The sequence below is a fragment of the Aethalodelphis obliquidens genome, unplaced genomic scaffold, assembly GCF_003676395.1.
Source record: "Aethalodelphis obliquidens isolate GAN/ISIS:26980383/991018 unplaced genomic scaffold, ASM367639v1 scaffold112, whole genome shotgun sequence".
NCBI lineage: Eukaryota > Metazoa > Chordata > Mammalia > Artiodactyla > Delphinidae > Aethalodelphis > Aethalodelphis obliquidens.
The window spans coordinates 211,598-236,117 of NW_020838056.1; the positions used below are offsets into that span (position 1 = coordinate 211,598).

Consider the following 24,520-nt stretch of genomic DNA (forward strand, 5'->3'; position numbering starts at 1 on the left):
AATGATTGCCATTATTTGCCAGCTTTTAGAGGTTCCTGCAATGAGAGGTGGGACACAGCCAACGTAGGTAACCAGGACCCTGTTTGACGCTACAGTTGTTGTTGTTGTTGTTTTCATTTTTATTGGAGTAGAGTTGATTTACAGTGTTGTGTTAGTTTCAGGTGTACAGCAAAGTGACTCAGTTATACATATACCTATATCCACTCTTTCTGATGCTAGAGTTTAAATGGTAAAAACTGAGTACATGTGTGAAAATTCTGCAAAGACCACTGCTGTACTCTGTTGATCGCTAGCTATTTCAAACCTCTAAAAATTACCTTAAGGTATCGGGCAATCAACCCCTCCAATTTCCTACTATTCTAAGCCCCTGCCCCATACCCCTTGTTTGGGCGGTAGTGGGGGACACAGAGTATTAGACTCCACAACTAAAACTGATTAAGGGGGAAGGATACAATCAGTGGACTGAATAAAGCTCTCCTAAACCTCAAAGAGGAAAGAGAAAAGCAGCCATTTCTTAATTCCACCTTTAAAAGAGGGGTCTCTAATCATCCTGCAATCTATATTCCCACCCATATGTATTACTTTTTCGGTGCTCACCCTGCAATTTAAGTGCGAGTCGGTAACTCTGACATAAATGATGATTTTGCATCTTTTTCAAAACATATGACTTATCTTTTGTTATTAGTATGGAAAGTTCCCTAGAAGCTTCCCTCACTAAAGATTCGAATGGCAAATAATAAGAGAGACAAAGCAGCGCTGTGTGTCTAACTCCTACCTGGCCTCCTCACCAGGAAGTTCAGGACCAGGAGATGAAGGGGTTACTCAAAGACTGATTTGCAATTTTAAAGATGCATAAACACAAAGGCAAATTGCCTTCGTTTCCAGACTAACCTGCCGAGGTCAGGAAAGAACCCTAGTTAGACACGTATAAACAAGTAACGACAACATTAGCATATTCTTGAATTCCACCCCCTTTTGTGGGGTTTCCTAAACCAGATTAGTTCTGAGCTTCCATTCCTTTAATTCCCTGCTTTACTTAACTATCTTTAAAACGAAATGTAACGGGGATTACGAAAATGTCAGTTGCCACAGTAAATTCCATCCCAGTGGCCTTCTCTGCTTCATCTAAATTGGGATGGAGGATAAAGGCAAGTATTTTACTCAACATAATTCCGACAGTAATTGCAATCAACATTTATTTACCCTTGGACAGATGAGCTGCCTCTTCTTCCATTTTCCTTTTCTGCTGGAAGAAGAGAGATCTGGCTGCCTCGGGGCCAAAAGACTCAACTGAGAAATGGCTGGGTAAGAAAATCCTTCCGATAGACACTCAGATAAGAGCAGGCCTCCTCTCACCCTTCAGATTAACCACCGAGAGTGACTGGCTTCATTTCCTCAGACAAGGGTGTAAACAGAGCTGGACGGTGTCGCAATTGGGTCAAGACGGTAAGAAACCTTCCTCCCTCACTTCCAGGATGGCTCTGTGGGAGCCATGGCCACACCCAGTGCATCCCCGGGCTGTGAGACAGGCCCTCTGCTGTAACCAATGCTCCGTGATCCTGTGGTCCATACTTTAAAAAGTTATGGAGGGTTCAGCGAGTCACAGATCACCAAGAAAACTTCAAGAGGTCAATGACGGATTCTGAAAAGAAGCACCCCTATAATTGCCTCCTGGAGTTGGGTAATAGGATGGGAACTTGCTTCAAGAATAATATACCCAAAAGAGAAAAAACTGAGTCATCTTTTCCCCTCACGACCCTGGGAGTTGCCCACCATCATCATTACTCAGGATGTTTAAAGACGCACAGGGACTCAACATGGCAAGGTCTTCATCTAATGCTTGGGGATGGTGGGGCTCAGCTAGGGAAGTTTCTCAGCACATTTAAATATCCATTCACCCCCACTAAGAAAGGCTCTTGGCCCTTTTCCTGCAGCCCATAGTCAAGGCACAAATCAGCAGATAACGAGGTAATTATGTAGTTCTTAGCTTACTAATGAGGTCAGGTCCCAGCCTGTTACATCATTCAGGTTAATCAAACGTAGTCATGTTAGAGAGACTGAAACTCCAGATTCAATTAAAAACCAGATAGTTACCTTACCTATTACTGGCTCGTGTGAGGCTGGGAACGTATCATCACTGGGGGAATGGACCCTCTAAGTATATATATTAATTGTGTCCTTTTTGTGTGTGTCTACGTAAAGGCATAGACTGAGTCACTTTAAAGAAGAAATTAAAGACGACAGGTTAACTGTGTCATATACAATTTGATGCGAACAGCACAGGAGCCCGAGGCTCCTCCCCTGTAGCCTGAGAATGCACCTCAGTGCAATTTCCTGATGCCTAGAACCTCCTGAGGCCGATCCAGCCACATAAACTCCACCCAGTCTCCTCTGGAATGTGCCACACCCTCCCTGCACACACAGCGGAGGATACAGGCTCTTCCAGCCCCTCCCAACATCTCCGACCCCCATCTCTGGGAGCCCACAAGGAAAATTCATTTGACTTGTCTGCCAGGTGGGAGGCTGCTTCTGCCTTTTCTCCAGCCTCCCCTGTGCCCCCAAGTCTGGGCTCAGAAAAGGGTGGATTCTCCCAGGGCAGAGGACCACTTCCTGAAGACACTAGTCCCTGAACCCTAACGAGGACCACATCTCCACTTGCGCGCGCGCGCGCACACACACACACACACACACACACACACGCATCACCCCAGAGAGAATCCAATCCCACTGAAGTGTGATGTTCACAAGCCCATCACACACCAACACCACCTCCAAACTGCCAAGGAGCCTCCCACAATCACGAGCCCTGCCCACCTGCTGTCTCCTCCACCATGCCTTCGCAAGGGTCAGAGCCATGCGGTGCTGGTCCCGTGGCCCTCCTTCTTCCCGTCTCCCCAGGAAGATTCCAGGACACCCCCTCCCCCGAAGGAGACAATGGCCCTACACATCCCCGCTCTGTTCTGCGGGAGTCATAATTACCGTCCGAGCATTCTTCATAATACCAGTCTAGTTCATAATAATCCGCTTCGATAAATTTCTGCATAGTCAGTATTCTTGCAGAGGAGAGAATGCACTTCACGGCGCCATCGACGTCAAGTGAAACGCTGCCATGCCTCCCCGCCCTTCCAAAACACTGGGCAGAAGAGCGTCCCAAAACACGCCAGAATTAAGCTGTGCATTCTTAATGACAGTCTGGAGCCAAAACAGAAAAGGGGCAGTGAAAAGAAAAATCGTGGAGGGTCGGAGGAGCAGAAAGAAAGGCAATTTGCAGAGCTATCAGAGACCCTGGCAGCCCCGCTAATAAAGCGGCACCAGCCAGCAGCCCTGAATGGGAGTAGCCAGAATCGTCCTATCCAGAAGCACAGAAGGTGACGTCAGGGACACACACCACCACCCTGAGGTCTCACTCCAGCCTCGCCTCCCGCTCCCGCTCATCTTTCAATCTCACAGTTGCCATAGAAACAGGCCGGCTCTGAAAAATGATGCAGAGATGGAGGAAATGTCTTCCAAGGATGCTGGGAGCAGGGGCTGAGAGGTGCTGCGCTGGCAGAAAGGAGGGTGCAGGTGGAAAAGGGGGGCAGCACCAGGGACCTCACCACCATCGTACCCTCCAATAAATGTCAGCACAAGTTTATTTGCTTAATTCTGGGTCACTACAGAATCTGCATTTGAAAAGGCCACCTTTAAAAATCTGCAACCATTACTTCTTTCCTCAACCTGATTTTAAACATTAAGCACGTTTTCTTAAAAATTTTAACGACCACCTAAAGGAAATGTAAAATACTTAGAAAATGGAAACGTTTTCATTTAGATACAGTCCTGTTCTCTGCTCATGCCTTTGCTCAAACTCCTAGAAAAAGAGCCTGCAACATACAAATAGAGGAGAAAGCCATTACAAAGGGGCCCGTGCAATACAATAGGCTGTTTTCATGGGCATTTATATGTGTAATCAAGGTACAAAAATACACACCCGAAGGAAACAGCCCACCCTCAGGAAGGTGGTTCCCTCTGGGGAAAGAGTGAAGGAATGGGACTTTGAAATTGTACTTATAAATGCATCGGTAACGTTTTATTTATTAAAAAAAAAAGTGAAGTTAACATTTATGAGTCCTAAGTGTTTGGCATGTTTGAGATATTTCTTTTAAATGAGTAATGGGATAATTAAACAGATTTTAGACTTCCTATAAGTTAAACTCACTCCCCAAAGCAGGGTTCCTCAACCACAGCACTACTGACATTTAGGGTCAGATAATTCTTTGTTGCGGGGCGCTGTCCTGCTCTAGCAGCATCCTGGCCTCTACCCATTTAGGTGCCAGAAGCACCACCCTCTCTCTCTGTAGATGTGACATCCAAAAATGTCTCCAGATGCTGCCGAATGACCCTTGGGACAAACTCTCCCTCGGAAAACCACTGCCCTAAAGCAGAACTACCTACAGAACCTCACCAGCCTGTTAGCCAGGTACTGTAACCATCTGTTGGTGGCAACAGCAACAAGTGTGGCCTTGATTCAGTTTTCCTCTTCACTTTCTACTCAAGACTGTATAATTTGTGAACGAGTAATAATAAAAGGACTCTTCAACCACCACTGGGAGGGCAAGCTTCTTTCCTTCCACAGTGACCAAACGGGGACAATTTCCCTTTATCCTTCCAATGGCATATGATACCTCAGTGAATGAACTTGGAGGAAAAGGCATCCCTCTAGGGCAGGGCTTCCCAGGCTTTAACGTGCATGTGAATTACCTGGAGCTCTTGCTGAAGTGCAGATTCTGAGGCAGCAGGTCTGCAGTTGGGCCCAAGATTCTGCATTTCTAACAAGCGCCCACATAATAGCAGTGCTGCTGGTCCCCAGACTACACTGGATGGCAAGACTCTTCAATGGAATAGACAGATTGGGGTGGGGGGTAGATTTTACAGTGTGTGTGTGTGTGTGTGTGTGTGTGTGCGCGCGCGCACGCTCCTCAGACCCTAACTTGGATACACATTTAAAATTTTCTAGGACATTCACCTAATTAAAGTCAGCAGCCAATGATTTTAATTCCTGCTGTAACTGCCCCCATTATCTGAACATATCTCCTCTCTCCCTTTGGTCCTTATCATGTCTCTTCCTGGCAATGATGGCACGTCTCAAGAGCCCCACAGCAAACCACTAGGCGACCTCTCAGATGTCATTCCTCATGACAGGTGAGCTGAGGCTGGTGTCCTAAGGTTTTCCGAGACTTTATTTTTTTAAAGTTCCCTAAGGTGTTTCTAAAAAGATGATCATAGGCCTCATAAATAAACCGATCAACAGTTAACAGGTTCCTCAAAATCAGCATGTTCAACAAGTTCAATCCAATATTCGGGGTGGGGAGAGTCCAATATTAATTTTCAAAATGAAGATGTAATAAAGGAACGGGAAATGCAAACTCCACAAAGCATCATAGAAAAGTTAGGTGCAGTTAGAAACCCCTTAAACAAAGGCTGGGCCCATTTACCTCACAGTGCTACAAGTTTCAAAAATATTTTATTCATCCCACATCACCATAAAAGCAAAAAATCAACGGATGGATGGATGGATGGATGGTCAACTAATGGCAGGCAGTTTAGCTTCATAGCTAAGAGTGGAGCTTCTGGAGTTGGGCGGCCTGAAGTTTGGTCCAGGATCCTCATTTCCCGTCTCTGTGACTTCTTAGACACCTGAGTCTTATCTGCTCAATGGGGTGACTATACCTGCCGCATAGATGGGGCGAGGCGTTAATTAATTAATGCATGGCAGAGCACTTAGCACAGTGCCTTGGGACAAAGTGAGTTTGCGATAAATGTTAGTTGGGATCATCTTCATCACTCTAATTCCTTAAAAAAGGAAACAAGCCAGTATGAGCAATTAAAAACAGAGTACAATTTTCTAAGCTGTAATTAGGGAAATGAGGTAGAAACGTCATTTATTAGCTTTTCCCAGCATAATTCATTAGAAGGCATTGAGTTCACAGTAATGAGCAGAAGTGGCAATCTGGGGGTGGGGTGAGGCCATTTACAAATTACTGAACACAACTTACATCAAATCCGAAGACTGCATATACCCAATTGACTTTTTTTTTTTAATTAATTAATTATTTATTTTTGGGGGCTGCGTTGGGTCTTTGTTGCTGCACGCGGGCTTTCCCTAGTTGCAGCGAGCGGGGGCTACTCTTCGTTGCGGTGCGTGGGCTTCACATTGCGGTGGCCTCTCTTGTTGCGGAGCACGGGCTCTAGGCGCACGGGCTTCAGTAGTTGTGGCTCGTGGGCTCTAGAGCGCAGGCTCAGTAGTTGTGGCGCACGGGCTAAGCTGCTTTGCAGCATGTGGGATCTTCTCAGACCAGGGATGGAACATGTGTCCCCTGCATTGGCAGGCAGATTCTTAACCACTGCGCCACGAGGGAAGTCTCCCAATTTACTTTCTTAGAAAATGCGAAAGAAAGCAGAATGTGTATGAATAAGGAAACAGCATCATTTATGGGTGAATTTTATGGGCCTTGAGCAAATTTTAAATTGAACCTCTATACCAAAACTGCCATGTGATAGGCTTAGAAGGATGCAGTAATCCATCCACAACTCTGCAGAGATGGTTCCGAGGTTAAAATACAGGTTTCTCTGCCTTCAAATCCACACTTTCCTCCAACATTCCCACGACTCGAGAGAGTTACAGCCCTTCCTTGGCCCAGGCTTACTGCAGCTGAAAAAGCACCTCCTCCTCCGATGTTCCTGGGCTCCCCCCCATCACTGCCCCACCCCAGGAGGATCAGGAATCGGGACTGGTCCCAGGAGCAGCCTCAGAGAAGACACCCTCACTCACTCTCATGTTCACACAACACTATTTAAGAAATGCTGACTGCACATCAGACAACAGCCCTTTACAGCTCACTCACGCCTCAGACCCCTGCTACCTAATACCCCCTCATTGGGCAGACAAGGAAAGGGGGCTCAGAAAGTTGAACTCACTCGACCAGGATCACTCAGCAAAAATCAAGAGCAACTGAATCCAAACCGGGCACCAACCACCTCCAAAGCCTTTTCTGTTTATAATTGAGAAAACAGGCCTGGGCTCTGAGCAGCGGCGGCCGGAGCGCTGGGGCGGGCCGCTCTGCTTTCCCAACGCCTCCCGCCGCGCCGCCGCCTCCTGCTCGGCCAGCCGCCGGCTTCTCCTCCCCAGACGGCCCTCAGCCCGCACGCCAGCCGGCTCCATTACGGCGACCCGCAGTCCCAGCGTCGTGATTAGTGATGATGCACCAGGTTATGACCTAGATTTATTCTGTAGACCTAATCAGTATGCTGAGGATTTGGAAAAGGTTTTTATTCCTCATGGACTAATTATGGACAGGGCGGAACGGCTGGCTCGAGATGTGATGAAGGAGATGGGAGGCCATCACATTGTGGCCCTCTGTGTGCTCAAGGGGGGCTATAAATTCTTTGTTGACCTGCTGGATAACATCAAATGAACAGAATAGTGATAGATCTAGACCTATGACTGTAGATTTCATCAGACTGAAGAGCTCCTGTAATGACTAGTCAACAGGTGACATAAAAGTAATTGGTGGAGATGATCTCTCAACTTTAACTGGGAAGAATGTCTTGACAGTTGACGATATAATTGACACTGGCAAAACAATGCAAACCTTGCTTTCCTTGGTCAAGCAGCATAATCCAAAGATGGTCAAGGCTGCAAGCTTGCTGGTGAAAAGGACCCCTCGAAGTGCTGGATATAGACCAGACTTTGTTGGATTTGAAATTCCAGACAAGTCTGCTGTAGGATATGCCCTTGACTACAATGAATACTTCAGGAATTTGAATCATGTTTGTCATTAGCGAAACTGGAAAAGCAAAACAGAAAGCCTAAGATGAGAGTTCAAGTTGAGTTTGGAAACATCTGGAGTCCCACTGAAATCACCAGGAAAATGATCAAATGTTCTAGTTCTGTGGCCAGCTGCTTAGTAGAGCTTACTGAATGTATCCTCTAAGAATTTTATCCGTTTTGTATTTTAGAAAGGTCAGTGGCTGCATCCGCGAACTCTTTATTTGCACTATGAGCCTATAGACTCTCAGTTCCCTTTGGGTGGGTTGTTGTTTGACTTGTGAATGAAAAATCGCTTAAACCACACCACTATTTAATGACAATATTGAAATTGTATCTGTAAGAAACATTTAAAGAGAAGAATATATTAGTTTTTTAATTGGTATTTTAACTTTTATATATTCAGGAAAGAACAGAAGTGATTGAATATTGTTAATTATACCACTGTGCGTTTAGAAAAGAAGCAGTCAGTTTCATATCAGTGACAGCATTTAGAGGTATCGTCATGTCGGATAAACCATATGTCCTGGAATTATTTTAGTAGGTTTCAGTAGTATTAACTGTATTTTCCCATTTGTTCAGATTATTTCTGGCGAATCTTTGTCAACAGTTCCTTTTAAATACGGGTCAGTAAGTTCTAAAAACCTACCACTTTTTGAAGTCTTCAGTGTAAAAATCCTTAAAATAAAGGCTGTCTCTTTAAAAGAAAAAAAATAATTGAGAAAACATTCAAGGAGTATTTACAAATGAAATTTGAAAGAAAAAAAAGAAGGGGTAGAATTAAAGGAGATAACTCAAGTTGGCATCGCACAGAGAAAACAAATTGAAAAGATATTTTTCAGAACGATATTAAAAATGATCAGGAGAGTAAGAGTTAAGCTAAAATTACCAATGTGTCTTTTGTGATGTTAAAAAAAATTCTATAGGTATACCTCAGAGATCCTGCGCTTTTGGTTCCAGACCACCACTTTCATAAACCAAATATCACAATAAAGCAAGTCACATGAAATTTTTGGTTTCAAAGTGCATATAAAAGTTATGTTTGTATTATACTGTAGTCTATTAAGTGTGCAATAGCATTATGTCTTAAAAATATGGACATACCTTAATTTAAAAATAACTTATTGCTAAAAAAAATGCTAACCATCATCTGAGCCTTCAGCAAGTGGTAATCTTTTGGCAACTGTAACATCAAAGATCACTCATCACGGGCTTCCCTGGTGGCGCAGTGGTTGAGAGTCCGCCTACCGATGCAGGGGACATGGGTTTGTGCCCGGTCTGGGAGGATCCCACATGCCGCGGAGCGGCTGGGCCCGTGAGCCCTGGCCGCTGAGCCTGTGCTCCGCAACGGGAGAGGCCACAACGGTGAGAGGCCCGCGTACCGCAAAAAAAAAAAAAAAGATCGCTCATCACATCACCATAACAAATATAATAATAATTTAAACTTTTGAAATATTGAGAGATTTATCAAAATGTGACACAGACACACAAAGTGAGCAAATGCTGTTGGAAAAATGGTGCTGACAGATTTGTTCGTTAAAAAACCTTCAGTCTGTAAAAAATGCAGTTATCTGCAAAGCACAATAAAACGAGGTAGGCCTGTATTGTCAGCTCTGTCAAGAAAGCGGCCCAACTAGGACACTATTCCACCCAGCCCCAGCACATCAACATTCTGGTGCCCAGATTTGGGTTAAATCTTAACAGAGCTCCTTGGAGAGTTGCTGATTCCACGTCTTTGGGCAGGAAAATTCAAGACAGGCCTGCAGTAGCGTGTTGCACAAAAGCAAAAGACCATTCCAAAAGGTCTGAGGTAGAACTGATAAGGTATAGGCACCTGCTTAAAAGGACATCACCAGCCCGCTTGTGATAATTCGAACACCAAAAAGAAAAGATAGCTAATAACAGTTAAAGGAAAGGGGATGAGTCTGTAAAGGCCACAAACATCAATGAATATGAAAATAAAAAGGGCAACCAAGTGAACAAGGCAACTGATATATTGCCTTAGGGAAAGGGGAAAATAATAGAGAGACATTTTTAATCCATCTTAAGAAGTAGGGGAGGGCGGGTGTGTATGACTGTTCTCTTTCTGGCACTAATACCTTTTATAAAGCACTGTATGAACATTTCTCTAAGTAGGGTGGCTATGAATAAGCCAACCGCATATGGAATGAGGAGGTAGGTAGAAGAACAGAAAAACCTCATGCTGTGGCCACAACTACCCCCAGGTAGGAGGAGGATCAGATCCTGGGCTGCAAAGTTAGTTATATATTGTCTTTTGTGAGCATTTAAGAGACTCTAATAGATTTGGTCTGCAAAGTTAAGAAAACTCTAATTAAATAAACCTGTAATCAAAGTTAAATGTGTAAAAGAATTTAATAAAATTTCTGAGTTTCTAATTATTAGTTGTGTGAACACATAAGTATTCATATACACATACACAATTTAATAGACTCATATGCATATATATATACATATAAGAATTTTTAAGTTATTCAATCCATTTTAAAAATGACTAAATGCTAACAATTTTGGATTAAATTACTACTGATGCAGTTATGAGTTTGCAGATAACTGCAAATTAAGATGAGTTTCTGATCTTAATTTTTTAAAACACTGCCACTACCAGCCACTGAGCTTCTGTGGCAGAAGGCAGGCTGCTAACGAACAGCTTGCTGTCAACTACCCCCTCCCAAACCATCTCCACCTCATTTCAAGCACAGGAAAAGCAGGCACCCGTCCCACCTCCAGGGAGAAGGTGGGGACAGAACAAAGGCAGGAGACGGCACCCAACAGAGACCTACAGACTCAAGTGCACCCCAGCCTGGATGCAGTCCTCATTAAAATCACTCATACATCTGAGAAGGATACAGAGAAGAAACAGAGTTCGGATATGTTGCACGGTTCCAAGTTTGCTTCCTGCAACCTGGGAGGGCTGCACGGGGCATCTCACGCCTGAGACCAGCAGGTCATGTAGCAGACGTCACAGGGTTCAAAACACAAACCAGAAGCTCAGAACACAAACCGTACCTCAGAACCACTACGGCCTGAGCCCATCACCCAGGAGGGGCGGATGGGCTACAAGCTGAGCTGTCATGTCAATTTCCCACCTGAGTCCGTTCCAACTTTGTCTTAGACATGCTGGATTCACATGAAAAGGAAAACGGTCAATCTGTACAGAATCGCTTGCCAAGCATTTCTGTTCTTAAAAGAAAAAGCAAAGATAAATCAGCATTGGAATCTGGAATGATGAGAAAGAGTGAAAGCTGGCAGGTGGCAGGTGACAAAGTAGGCCTAAGGGTCACCGGGTAATCTGCTCACTGGGATAAGTAGCTGACTGCCCTGCTCACCAGACACTGTGCCCAGGGCTCCTGGTCCCGGTCGGTACCCTGCACGGATGTGGCTGTTTTGGACCTTCAGAGATAAGCCCCTTCAATTCTCCCGGACGCCTGGTGCCCAGGCCCACGCCTGGAGGGGAATGGCGGGGAGGCAGCGCCTTGACCGCGTGTCGCTGACATGTGGGGAGTGATGGTGCAGCCAGAGCTTCTCTGCTTCCATCTTTGACCCTGCAGGCCTCTGTGTAGCTAAAAGCAATGAAAATGGGCCCAAGGAAGAGCCCGCTCACAGGAGGAGCGAGCAAGAGAGGGGAGAAGACACAATTCCAGGGCTCACTCAGGTCCTCACCTGGAAACAAAATTGCCTGAGGTCTTGAGAGCAGCAGAAAGGACACAACCAGTACGTGGGCGTTTACGTGAGAGAAACTCACGGCAACTATTTATAAATATATTATAATGTATACATTTTAGTATTATTTTTGTTAGCAAATGATAATGAAATGTTTTCTCTGGCGATTAGATCCCTTCTCCATGCCCTGTACAACCTCCCCTGACTCCCATCTTTTATCTTTCCTTCCTTCTTTCAACCCCACCTACCACAATGTTTGTCAGTGCTCCACGTGGCACCCCTCCTGCAAACACACACACACACACACACACACACACACACACACACACACACACACACGCACGCACACAGTGTTTTCTCTTAGGTCACCATCTCATATAACTTCTGACCCCTCCCTTTAGAAGGTCAGCATTGTGTGTTATTGATCCCTTTAATTTGCACAGGCTCAGTGCATATTGTGGTGCCTTTATTTTTGTTTCACTTACGATTTTAGTTAGATGAAGGCAATCTTTGGAAGGGGGCAACAAACAAAACCATCTTTCTATTCTGTACGTTGTTTTTAATTTTGCTTTGTTTTTACAAAAAATGATAAGAAAGGAGAAAAACTTGTTTTTTCATTTGAAGAAGATGCTTTTCCATTTTCTCTTATTTAAGAAGCACCTATTTAATACAAGGCACTGGGCTGAGGACTCTGGCCTATTTGAACATGAAGTGGACATGGGCTGTACCAAAATGGTTGGACTAGATCAACAGCCTTTGATTTTTTTGCCGTTGTTTAAATTAAATGTTACAAAATTAAAATGGGACGGGGAGCCGGTTTAACATGCAGGTTCCCAGACCCCATTCACTCCTCCCACACAAGCAAGGTAGACAACTCAGTGCAGGATGCCAACGGAAGGCCTCAAGGGCATCTTGTGTTGGCCCAACCTGGTGCAAAGTCCCTGGTTAGGTAATGAAAGAAAATCAGTAATCAGATGTCTTTACTTCCTTAGCCAGAAAACCTCAGCTGAAACTCAAACAAGTCAAGCTCATGAAAGATTATAGGTACATAACAGGCACTCAATAAATACCTGTTGACTGATTCATTAATCATACTTTACAGCAAAAGCAAACAGTGAGATGATATCTTGAAACTCTTATTTGCTTCATAACCTTCTCTTCTTAGGAAAAGGATTGTTCCAGATAAACTCAGAGGTGAAGTTGTCAGCAGATCATTTGCACTTGATACAGAGAGAGATTTCTTCTCTCGTCCAATGCTCCTTAACCAAAAAGTTAACAAAAAGCAGTGCTCTTAGAAAAGGAATCAGAATGAGGCGTAACTACCTACATACCAACACGGCAACCCTCATGGCTGGTGTCCACTAAATGTTATGAGACTAGAAAAATCTACAGCACACAGAGTCATCTCCACTTGAGTTCAGGGAAGCATAACCTATAGACCACAGGACACAGGGGCAAAAATCACAGGGAAGAAAGAAACCTCATCTTGAAATTAAGCTACATCAGGCTAAGTTTCACTTGGGACCGTGACCTTGAGTGAAAGAAAATGAATTTTGAATATGTCGGACACATTTTTATAAATAAATAAGCTACTGACATATTCTAAAGCTGAGGGTTTGCTTTCTTCACGTTTACTAAATGTGTTTTATTCCTAAACTAGAATTTTTTTCTTATTTAGCTTCTCTGAGAGAATGGCTAATTAAGACATAAAGTGAGACCAGACAACCTAGGTTTGAAACTCAGCACCCCACCTTACTAGCTGTGTGATTTGGGGCAAGCTCCTTAACTTCCCTGAACCTCAGTATCCTCATCTGTAGAATAGGGAGAGCAAGACTATTTTATTCAGAGGTCACTGTGAGAATTAAATGAGATACTTGTAAAGCATTAAAAACAGTGCCTGGAGGCTTCCTTGGTGGCGCAGTGGTTGAGAGTCCGCCTGCCGATGCAGGGGATAGGTGTTCGAGCCCTGGTCCGGGAAGATCCCACATGCCGTGGAGCAACTAAGCCCGTGCGCCACAACTACTGAGCCTGCGCTCTAGAGCCCGCAACCCACAACTACTGAGCCCACACACCACAACTACTGAAGCCCACGCACCGACAGCCCGTGCTCCGCAACAAGAGAAGACACCACAACGAGAAGCCCGCGCGCCGCAACTAGAGAAAGCCCGCGTGCAGCCACAAAGACCCAACACAGCCAAAAATAACTAAATAAAATAAAACAGTGCCTGGCACACAGTAAGACTATCCTTTCTTCCTGTTGCACCATCGAGTCCTAAATGCTCCGTATTTATGGGTACATTTGCTGTGTGGGTCATCTTCATTTTCTGTGTTTCTCAGACTCAACAGGAGTGAAAATCCACTTGACTGTTGAAATTTGTCTGAAAAGGTCATTCTACCACCTGGTAAAGGTGGAAACCCAAAGCTTTCTTGCCTCTTCTTAACAAGCCAGGTGAGGGCCAGATTTAAAAGGCAAAGCATCGTTTCTCTCCTCTGGGGGATGACATGTAGGAAAGGGAGATGAGTTTTATCCCACCCAAGGTGTCCACTCTGATCTCTGTAGCAATGGTGTAGGTGACCCTCTTGTCCAATGGTTCTCACCTGGGGGAGCGTATCAGAACCCCCTGGGGAACCACTTACCCTGATTCCCAAAGAGAACCACTGCCCTGATTGATGCAGAAAATAAATCGAAAATGAAAGGAAGGTTTACGTTGTCTTCCCACACACCTCACAACTGATTTAATACGCTGGTGAGTCTCAGTGGTGTGAACCATGGCGTGTCCTGGGTTACACATGCAAACAAACAGATGAAATCCAAAAAGGACACCAGGTACAGAGCAGGGCTCCTAACCTCTGCTTCCACCGACCCCTGGGCCAGTCTGGCCAGGCTCACAGACCCCTCCTCAGACAAAAGATTTAGAGACGTAAAATAAAATACAAAGGACTACATAGGAAACCAATTGTATGTCAATGCAGTTATTAAAACTTCAAAAAGAAGTCTGCGATATCCATGCCTCTTTATCAATGCACATTAAATAACAAGATCAGCACACCTAATAATGAATGTAATTTCAAAGCAGTGATGAGTAAAGACCTTATTTCTTCTGTATCTGCTTCTTCTGTAGCATGACATGAAAATATCTGTGATTTCTACTGGTGGCAAAGTCACAGGCCCTGGTAATACCACTGTGCTTTGTTTTGTCTATGTTCACAATGAAAGTAAGTGCTGCATTTCAGTTAGAAGTTTATGAAATTAAGCATGTAATTTTTTTTCCTTTACGAGTTAACAGAACTCCAATTTCTCTCTACAGACTCTTTGGGGGTCCCAGGACCTCAGTTTGAAAGCCCTGCTCTAGAGGGCGCTGTATTTAAGTTAAGAGTTAACGCTTGATCGTTCATTTAATTGATATTTAGCAAATACCCACTTTGCTCTAAGCGCACGTACCACAGAAGAAAATACAGAATTAAGGTTAGACTTGAAGGCAACCATGCTCTAAGAACTTTCGGAATCTCTGCTCAATGTTTATTTTGATTTTCTAATTTTATTATAATTTGTGTTATGCACTGCCAAATCCACCAGGATTTTTTTTCTCTCTCTCCTTTAAATATATCACTAGAAGCAAAACAAACAAATAATAACAAGCCACAATGTCTGTTCAAGTATACTGTTAAAAGGATGTTAGAAGCTATAGATCAGTGCTACGGAATAAATACTATGAGCCCTCCACACCTCAATTTCTTTGATAATAAAATCAGCCTGGCCCAAACTGTAGACATTTTACACGGATGAGATGAGCCAATTCATATGAAAGGTCTCTGACAACAGTGAAGTATTATCCTTGGGTGGTGTTCCAATCATACTGTGAATGTAAGTGATTAATCAGTGTGTGTATGAGGGACCCGGCAGCCTCCCTCAGCAGAAATGGCCAAGCGGAGTCCTGCAGGATCATAGGAGGGTCTGTTAAGGAAGAGTAAGTAACACACAGGGATTTCTGGAAAAATAACTCTGCTGTGAATTCTACTGTGAAGCAGTCTGGAGAAACCAAATACGAAACCTACCAGGGAGGTCACCCAGGACGCGGTTTTCCACACAATACCACATGTCCCTGGGCATACAGATACCATGAGTAAACAAAAGTGACTTGTAATGAGCCTCCTCTAGGCTACAAGATACACTGGAAGTTCTGAAGCGTCAACTTGACCATTAGTTCAAGTCTAATGTGCTTCATCTCTGCCCTGGTGTAGACTATTCTATTTTTACTCCTATCAAAACTGACCGTCTGCAGTGCTCACAAACAGACTGTAGGGTTTGCATGAAGTATAAAAACACAGGCCAATTTAAACAAAATTCCTTCCTTACTAATATCTAATAGAGAAAAATGTGAAAATAGCCCAGATACATGCTAAAGAAGAAACTTGCAAGTTCGACTTGTTTATTATTAATGACTTCACAAATTCAAGAATATTGGAGATTGGTTTGTATTAGCAAAAATAATTACAGAAAACTTTACAGATGCACAAAACGCTGGGGTTTTTTCCCCCACTTTATTTATTTATTTATTTTGAATAAGTCGGTTTTGAACCAAGTTATCTCGAAGTAGAAGCAGGACTGCTGTACTCTTTTTTTTTTTTTAAAGGTGATACAATGATACATGGATATGTAAATGATGTCACTTTCAAAGTGACATCACTAATTTAGACTAGGTTCAAATTAACTTGAATTTTAAGTCAGGAGGGTCAAAACAAAAGAGAACTGGTCTTCCCAATCTCACAGGGCTGCCGTGAATTTCTAAAGAGAAAAATTACATCAAAATTACATCTTGAGTGAACATCAGAGATATCATTGGTATGTTGTAAATCAACTAGACCTCAATCTAAAAACAAAAAAAGCAATATCACTGGTGTGAATTTTTTTAATTATCGTATATTTTTCAAACCTGCAAAATCAAGTTTCACATCCTTGTCATCACAAACACACTGAAAGAAGCCCCACCTAGTGTACTGCTCACCCTAACAGGTGTCAGCTCTGCAGCCCACGGCAGGACCAGTTTGCTGCTGCAGCAACATTTTGCCTCTCCTGAATAACCAGCTTAGTGGGCTTTCACACAGAAATCAGCAGCCTTGATATGTCAGGCTATGTCCTATAAACACTGAGCAGCCTAGAGATTCCCAATACCTTGGGTTTTAAATGCAGACAAGCTCCTCTCCAACACAAGTTTCTAAGGATTTACATGGAAGGAAATGGGAGCATTTTTTTTTTTGGCCCTGGCTAGGGAAGTCCCTGGGAGCATTTTCTTTTTTTTTTTTCCATCTTTTTTTTTGTTGTTGTTAGTAAACTTTTATTTAGTTAGTTTTTGGAATTTTATTTATTTTTTTTTAATACAGCAGGTTCTTATTAGTTATCTATCTTATACATATTAGTGTATATATGTAAATCCCAATCTCCCAATTCATCCCACCACTGCCCGCCCCCGCCCCGCTTTCCCCCCTTGGTGTCCATACGTTTGTCCCCCATATCTGTGACTCCATTTCTGCCCTGCGAACGTGGGAGCTTTTTCTATTCTTCAATATGGTTAAGAGAAAGCTGGTTTAAATGAAAACTCATCCTTGTCCCCACTACTCTGACATTTCTATCCAGAAGACTCAAAGTCAAGGCCTTTTATGGGGCTAAATCCCACAGCCGCATTTCTTCAAGTACTTTCCACAGATGGCAGGCTGCAAGATGCAGCGGCCAGGACAAGCGCTCACGTGCGGCCATGGCTAAGGAGGACAGGGCATCACAAGAAAGGGGAATCACTCACGGAAGTACTTCAGCGTCTCCTCAATCTGCTCGGTCGTGAGGTCAATGTTGGCATCCGGAGAAATGAGGGGGGTATGAAGCCAGTCGTCGTGGTCATAACCGTAGATGGTGTCAGCTCTTAGCTTGTAATGGGGCAGCTGCTCCTCCAGCAGGCTGATGATCTCAACTTCCGGAAGGTCAGTGCTGTTGCACACGTCTGGAGGGGACAAGATGGAGAGATGAAAGCCCGACCTGGTGGTGGCCCCGCCGCTGCTGGTGGCCTAACCCTGGGGCCTACAGCCAGTGTCTTGGCTACTTACCCGCAGCATAGAGGGGCCAGATGAGGCCACATCAGAGATCCTTTTCCAATTTAAATTCTACTCTTGAAACTAGGAGTTATGCATGCTTACTGCCAGACCTACCTGAAATAGTTCCTGCTTGTTTAGCTGCCCACTTTCTGTGATGTAAAGCCAAATTTCTTGTGCTTTCACCATTTGGGCTAAGTCTTTCTTTCCAACCCTTTCTCTGGCCATTCTCTCAATGACTCTACAATTAAGCCAAACCAGTTATAATTTCACCAATATGCCAAACTTCTTCCTGCCACTATTCAAACCGTGTCTCCACACAGATAAGTTTTGCCTTTGTTTAATTCATTCATTCACCTGTTCATCCTCCTGCATTTCCTTCCATCCACCGATCCATCCATCCCTCACCATCCAACTACATCCTGAGTCCAACAAGTGCCCCTCCGTCAAGGCACAGCTCGAATACCACCTCTCCCCCGACAGAATGGTGTTTTGAGCATACCAGGCAGTATTAACCTGTCTTCCTCAGGAAGAATGTGGACACCTTTGCCCAGAAGAAGGGCTATGCCAGAGACTTACCAAAATCCCCATCTCCTTCGTATTTAATAAGAAGGCTGCACGGCGGCCAAAAAAATTACGGAATCACAGGTAAAGAGAGCGTTCAGCGGCCAACTTCCCCCCTTCTGGGGCAGGAGCCCAGGGAAAGCACCTGCTAGCCGCCCTCCCCACCCCAAACCTCCTACCACTCCACGCTAACCGTTCTTACTTAATTCAACATATAAAGCTTCACTGCAGGACATTTCGACTCAGGAAGTCCACATGGCTTTTCAAGTGCTTGTGGAAAGAGTTATAAGTGGAAAGTAAAGACATCTCAAATTTTACTTGGAGCTCTGGGGAATGGAGGGGGACATGTGAACGTTCAGGATTCTCTGTCTCATGTGGGAAATGTCACAGCCAGCGCACTTGGCATTTCAGTCAGCCCCCACCAGGCTGGAGCTGCTCAGACACTCTGCAAAGGTCTGCGGAGAACAGAGAGATGCCCTCCCCTCGGTCAGGGCCAGCAGCCCAACCTCAAGGCAGAAGGTGTCTCATATCTCTTTATCATCTCCCACCAACGACAAAACACCCTCCAAAAGGCTCCAGCTGAGCTCCTAACTAAGGAAGTACTTCCTCGTCTCACAGTCGAGTGGGGAGTAAGTTCCCACAAAGCTCATCTCGAGGTGAGGCCTCACAACCATAAAATGACGAGCATCTGGCTGAGGGGATACAGGGTCAAGGAGGGATGACACCCAAACGATGGCATCTCTTGGCTAACCATAGATCTGCTCCACAAAAGCCCACGCCAGCCTGTCCCTAGGAGAACGGGCAGGGTACCAACACATTCCTGCGTGACGCTCCCACACGACAGGCTAGAATCTTCTGGTGTCACTGCCATTTGGTGGTGGGAAAGGCAACGGACTCCAAAAAATAAAAATAAAATCCCTTCTAAGAACACCGTGTTACTTGTGAGCACACTGGCAGCTGCTCAAACGCTGAGACTCCCCTGTCCTTCCAGGTTCCCAGGGCTGAAGGTCAACATATTTACAGTGTGGGTCCTTGTGCCCGAGAGGTATCGTTTTCCTTAAAGTGTTTGATGACCAGTGAGATCAAGTATCCAAAGGTGAGGCTGTGTCAAAAAGCCTTTTTAAAAAACTCTGAATGTTTGATTTTTCCGTAATGTGACCCGCCATGTAAACGTCAACAAGTTTTCAGCTGTGTGGCAGGCCCAGAGAATTAGGAGACGATTATAAAGACTGCCCAGGGAGCTTTCCTGGACCCTGGCTGCAGGGCTAGGGGCCCCAAGGACCCCCTGTGGAGCGGGACACCACCTCTGCCACATGGAGAAGACACATCTGAGGCCTGAGGTTGGGTAAACATAATATGAGAGCCTTTGAGAATTCCCCCGGAAGGCTTTCACCGTGCCAAGTACCAAGCCAGGAGCCTTCAGTGCATTCTCTGACCCTCCCGGCAACCCGTGACGTAGCTAATATTTGCTCTGACTGATAGGTGAGGAAGCTGATTCACAGGAGCTGTGGAATATCTTGTAGGGCAAGGTCACCTGGCTAAATAAGTGGTAGGTTGTGTACGAGAAGCCTCAGCCGTCTGACTGTGAGCTGTGCCCTTCCCTCTGCCATCTGCTGCCCGTCTCCCAGGCGAGAGCACTAGAAATGCTGGGGGATTCCCAGGCTATTCTCAACGGGAAGTTTTCGTTCTCAACAGGTACAGATTTCCTAAGTATGGTAGAGGTGTCCAACTAGACACACTGACAAATCAGGGAGGTGTCTGGATGATTTTTCCTTCCAGAGCGTAGGAAGTAGAGACAAGAACTGAAGTAGCTTGTCTGCCAACCCACCCCCACCCCTGGCGCTTACTCAAGCTCAGTGCGTGAAAGGGCACTGCTGGCCTCACCTGGAGGAAAGGAACCTTTGAATGATCTCTACGGTCATCATTTCTCCACTGCTCCAGCTCACACTATTAACAAGCTATACCATGGAGTCTCGGGTAAGTCTCAAATGAAGGGCATCCACCTCCTGAGTGAACCCAGGCCCCGAAAGGTCCATGGCTTCTGGCAGATCGACAGCAACAGCAGCCCGGAACCCACCGACCCCCAGCCTGGCAAACCATCGAAGGCCAGGCTCACCCAGGCAAGTCGGGTGGACTTAGGCTCAGCATCCTCCCCTTCTCCAATTACAACAGCCCCATGGATGCCGGCTCCATCTGTGAAAGACACTTTTAAAATCACAGTATTGACCTGCTTTAAAAACCTCCCAGCTCCCTATAAAGTGCTTCATGATTCAGCCCGCACTTTCCCAAGACAGAGTCTACTGACTGCTTCCCGATATCCAATTTCTGCTTCTTTCTTTCGGTAAAGTCACCCCGAAGGTGTGGCTGGGCACGTGGCCACGCAGCTAAAAACTACATTTTCCACCTTTCCTTGCAGTAAGGTCAGTCCATGTGCCTGGCTAACAGGATGGAAACAGAACTTCCGAGTCAGACCCTATCCAACTGTCGAAATGCAGAGATGGGGTGGTGCTGGAGGAGCCGCCTTCAACTGTATAAGTAAAGGCAGCACCTAGGGGGTTACCAGAGCAAACCTGGGTGCCTCGGACAAGCGGATAGGGGCAGCACTCCTGGGCCATCTACCACTTGGACTTTTAAGAGAGAAAGAAATACACGTCTACCTTATTAAAGCCACTTCTCAAGTACCCCTTCAGTGAAGCCACACCAACGTTCTGCCATCCTCCAAACACATTTTTGCACAAACCCTGGTTTGGACACCAGCTGTTCTAGCTGTCTGGAATGCCCTTCCCTGCCAGCAAACTCCATCGCAAAATGTCACTCACATTCACCCCATATTTCAAGCTTCCCTTGACCTCTCCCCTCTGGCTATGTGTTTAGTACAGAGATTATGTCACTACAATGTGACATGCGTTTTCTAACAGAGAGTCCCTGGGGAGGAGCTCTGAATTACCCCTTAACATCTAACCCAGCCCTCAGCATCACGCTGGGCAACAGGAAGTGCTCCGTAAGCGCTGGATGAATGATGGGAAAAAGGGAGGAAGAATCAGCAACGGGTGGCAAGCCTAGTCGGACAAACACCCAGCCTTTAGCATGGGGGAGGTGGAGCCATCTAGTGTCCATGTCTTTTCAAGTCTCACTCAGTATCTTCGTCCAGCAGGGAGGAAAGTCCCCACGGGGAAGTGAATGTCGCCTCAACCACTCAGCAAACGCGAATCCAATCCAATGTCCAGCATTCTTATAGCACCGCCCTGGGAGCAGAAGGTAAGACCTCTTTTCACCTCTTCAGAGCTATAACCCTTCCTAGCTTTCTCCAAGGCGTAAGGTTTGAAGCGGGTCCTCCTGTCCAAGGATGGGGGCTTCACTGAGGGCTGTGGGAGGTGGGAGAGGGCCCTGAGGGTCTGGGGCTGTAGGTCCAGCTATGTCCACTCTCCACCTGACTTGGGCTAGATCCATAACCCCCAGACGGGGCTTGAAGGGGACCCCTCCATCTAAGCATTTGCACTGATGCAAAGGTGACACGCCAGGTTCATGAAACGTGCCAGGCGCCCCAGATGATGCATACACTTTACAGCAGAGACTGCAGCTCTAAATTAGTGTCCAACGTTTAAAAATCAGAGAATCTCATGCAGAAATACAGATCCCTAGCCTGTTGGAAAAAGCCAGCATATCTAGGACCACACAGTTATAGGCTCTGAGTGGTGGCCACCTCCAGATGGGCGGGGCGGGTAGCTCCACTGGGGTTTCTGGGCCTTCTGCCTGTACACAGGAGCTGAGGGCGCTGGGCCCAGGAGAACAGAGAGCTGCAAGGGAGAGGAGGACAGTATCCTGAACACTCCCCCAGGCTCCGGAGATCCTAGGAAAAACAGCAGGGGGAGAGGCGAGGATAAAAGGAGGGAGAGAGTGCAGTGCTGGACAAAGGGGAAAAGCTTGGCCAGAGAAAATCTGGCAAAATCAAAGTAAGAGAGGAACAGAAGGGCACAGGAAAGGAGGAAGGAGGAAAGCCAGACCCTGAGGCAGGCCAGCCAGCACCACGACTGCCACCTGCTGGCAAGTGCCTGAGGCCCTGGATGCAGCAAGAGCGGCTCCAGGAGTTCGGAGAATGGGCTCCCAGCCCTGGCCCTGCCCCCAACTTCGCCATGTCACCCGCAAGTCACGTCTTGGTTTATCTGGGACTTTGTCTCTCCATCTGTAGAACAAAGGCATCAGGTTGCAGAAAAGCTCTTTTTCTACCCAAAGTGTCTCTGAGCCACCAGGCTGTGTCTGGGGGTGGCCGCCACTCCCAGCACACCCCACCTCCACCGAGGGGGGCCCATAGCACCTGGATATGTCGACTTCTTCTGAGAAGGTGGGGATCTGTATTTCTACATAAGATTCCCTGATTTTTAAATGTTGGACACTAGTTGGGAATTCTGTAAATACCTGAGGTCAAATTAAACACATGTGCCTCCGGTTTGCACGCCGGGGTTTCCCATCCTGGTGTCTAACTCTGGGCCTTGGGAGAAGGTTCCAGACTGCACTAAAGGTGACAAGCAAAGAACGTGACCCCAGCCCGCGCTTGAAGAAGTTCTGGCTAGGGTCCTAAGCCCCTGTCATTACCCATAAACCTTGGCAGTGACTGCAAACCCACAGCCATGTTTTAAAGTCTTCACAAGACGAGACAGCTCACCTACTCAGCCCCCTGCAAATCATTCTGTACAGACTTGGAAACAACGCCTTTTTCTGGAGTTATTAGGATTGAAGGGCATGGGCTCAGAGACTCACACACAGGCCATACTGGTGCCAGGGACACACCTGATACTTTGCAACTGGTATCTGCCAGACGTCCTTCTGGAAACTTCTTCTCTATTATAGGGTCACATAGTTAAGAGCCTCACCTAAGCTTTGTCGGGGAACTCAGTGTTAGTAATTATTCTCTAGAATACCACAAAAGTTGTGATTTCACCAACTACAAAGGGACCTTTAGAACTAGAAATTACTGGCTCAACCACGTCATTTAATAGGAGAGGGCTGCACTCAGAGAGGCTGAGGAGGTGGCTGAACGTCACAGAGCAGCCAGTAACAGACGTGAGACCGAGGCATGGTCCGCTGCATGGCCCCCCGCACCAGGAGCCTCAGGAAGTGGCAGGACCACCCCGCAGGCTGACATTCTCCACTGTTTACCCAGCACCCTGCCTGGTAACCAGTAAAATGCTCAATAAACATTTTGCTGAACGATACAAACCACTTGTATCTATTCCTGCATTTCACTTACTCTCACAAACCAGCAGGCAGAGCAGGGGGAAGGGCGGGAACACATTTACAAACCAGGAAACCATGGTCCCAAAGGTTACACGAGGAGCCCAAGTCATTCCACTAGGAAGTGACTGAGCCCACTGCACACACATCCCTGCCCCCCAACACCGTCCCCCCAACTCTAATCCACACACGACTCGCTGCTACTCTCTGCGGCCCCTTGAGAGGATCACCTAGGGAAGGAACCTGCAAGAAAGCATTTCCCCTCCCTTCACTCGTTTGTGGGCATTTCAGCAGAACTGGGGGACCCTCCCGAGAACTGAGCCTGGGGTGATGGTGCCCCGGGGCAGACAGCACTTCTGTAATGGGCTCTTTATATGCTCCTTCGGTTCTACCGCAGACCTTCTGTGCCAGGATCTATGAGGGTGGGATCCAGGAGCTGGCTTTTACGTCAAGTTCTCCAGGGGGATCTCGCCCATCAACATTTGAGAGTTGACAGCCCCTTGTGATTTCCATTAACTAAATTTGCTTTCTTTAAAAAAAACTGAGAAATAAGGCCTGTGGCTCAACGTTCAAACGGTCTAAAAGGGCAACGTGGTCCCCTCGCGCGTCCCTCCCACGCACCTGCACTCTCCCCACTTCCACCCGAGACTTTTCAGACCCCTCCCCAGGGCTGGCGTGAGCTCACACCCAAGCCAGCCTCTCCCAGCCCTGCCACTTACAGAAGGGGACACTGAGACCCTGCCAGAGATGCGGGGACCTGGGCGAGGTCTCGTGGCTGAGCAGTGTTGGCACTGGACGCCAGGTCTCCCGATGCCTTCCTGTCCCCACCATCCTGAGTTCACCTCCCGACACACTACCTCCTGCTCACATTCCAGCCCCACAAGGACATGACGGGGACAAGATTTCTCTTCTCTTCCTTGATGCCTCGCTGTGAGCAGTAACCAGTGTCTCCAGAGACATTCGCATGGAAGCAGAGAGGCCAAGGTAATCAGGATTCAGAGAGAGAAACAAAACCTGACGCTGGAAGGGCCGTGGCCTTACCTGCCACCAGAAGTGACTCTTTCTAAGAAAAAGGATAAACAATGACCCCGGTTCAGTTCCACACAGATGGGGTGTCAGGTTCTGAGCGGTGGCTTGATCACACACGACACCAGC

At 46.2% G+C, this 24,520-nt stretch overlaps 1 protein-coding gene and 1 pseudogene across 13 annotated transcripts in view; one reads left to right on the forward strand and one right to left on the reverse strand.

The window, feature by feature from the left end:
* Positions 1–24,520, reverse strand: part of TRAK1 (trafficking kinesin protein 1) — a 104,199-nt gene that overhangs the window by 60,405 nt on the left and 19,274 nt on the right. For 12 of the 13 annotated variants that reach the window (XM_027097098.1, XM_027097095.1, XM_027097092.1 and 9 more), the window contains exon 2: positions 17,287–17,481. Coding sequence is in view for 11 of the 13 variants with exons in the window: in XM_027097095.1 (XP_026952896.1) it covers positions 17,287–17,481 (195 nt within the window). In the remaining 2 variants the exon portion in view is untranslated. Of the gene's footprint in view, positions 1–1,203; positions 1,402–17,286; positions 17,482–24,520 lie in introns of those variants that run through there. The other variant, XM_027097096.1, reaches the window with a different exon arrangement.
* LOC113615071 (hypoxanthine-guanine phosphoribosyltransferase pseudogene) lies at positions 7,014–8,798 on the forward strand (annotated as a pseudogene).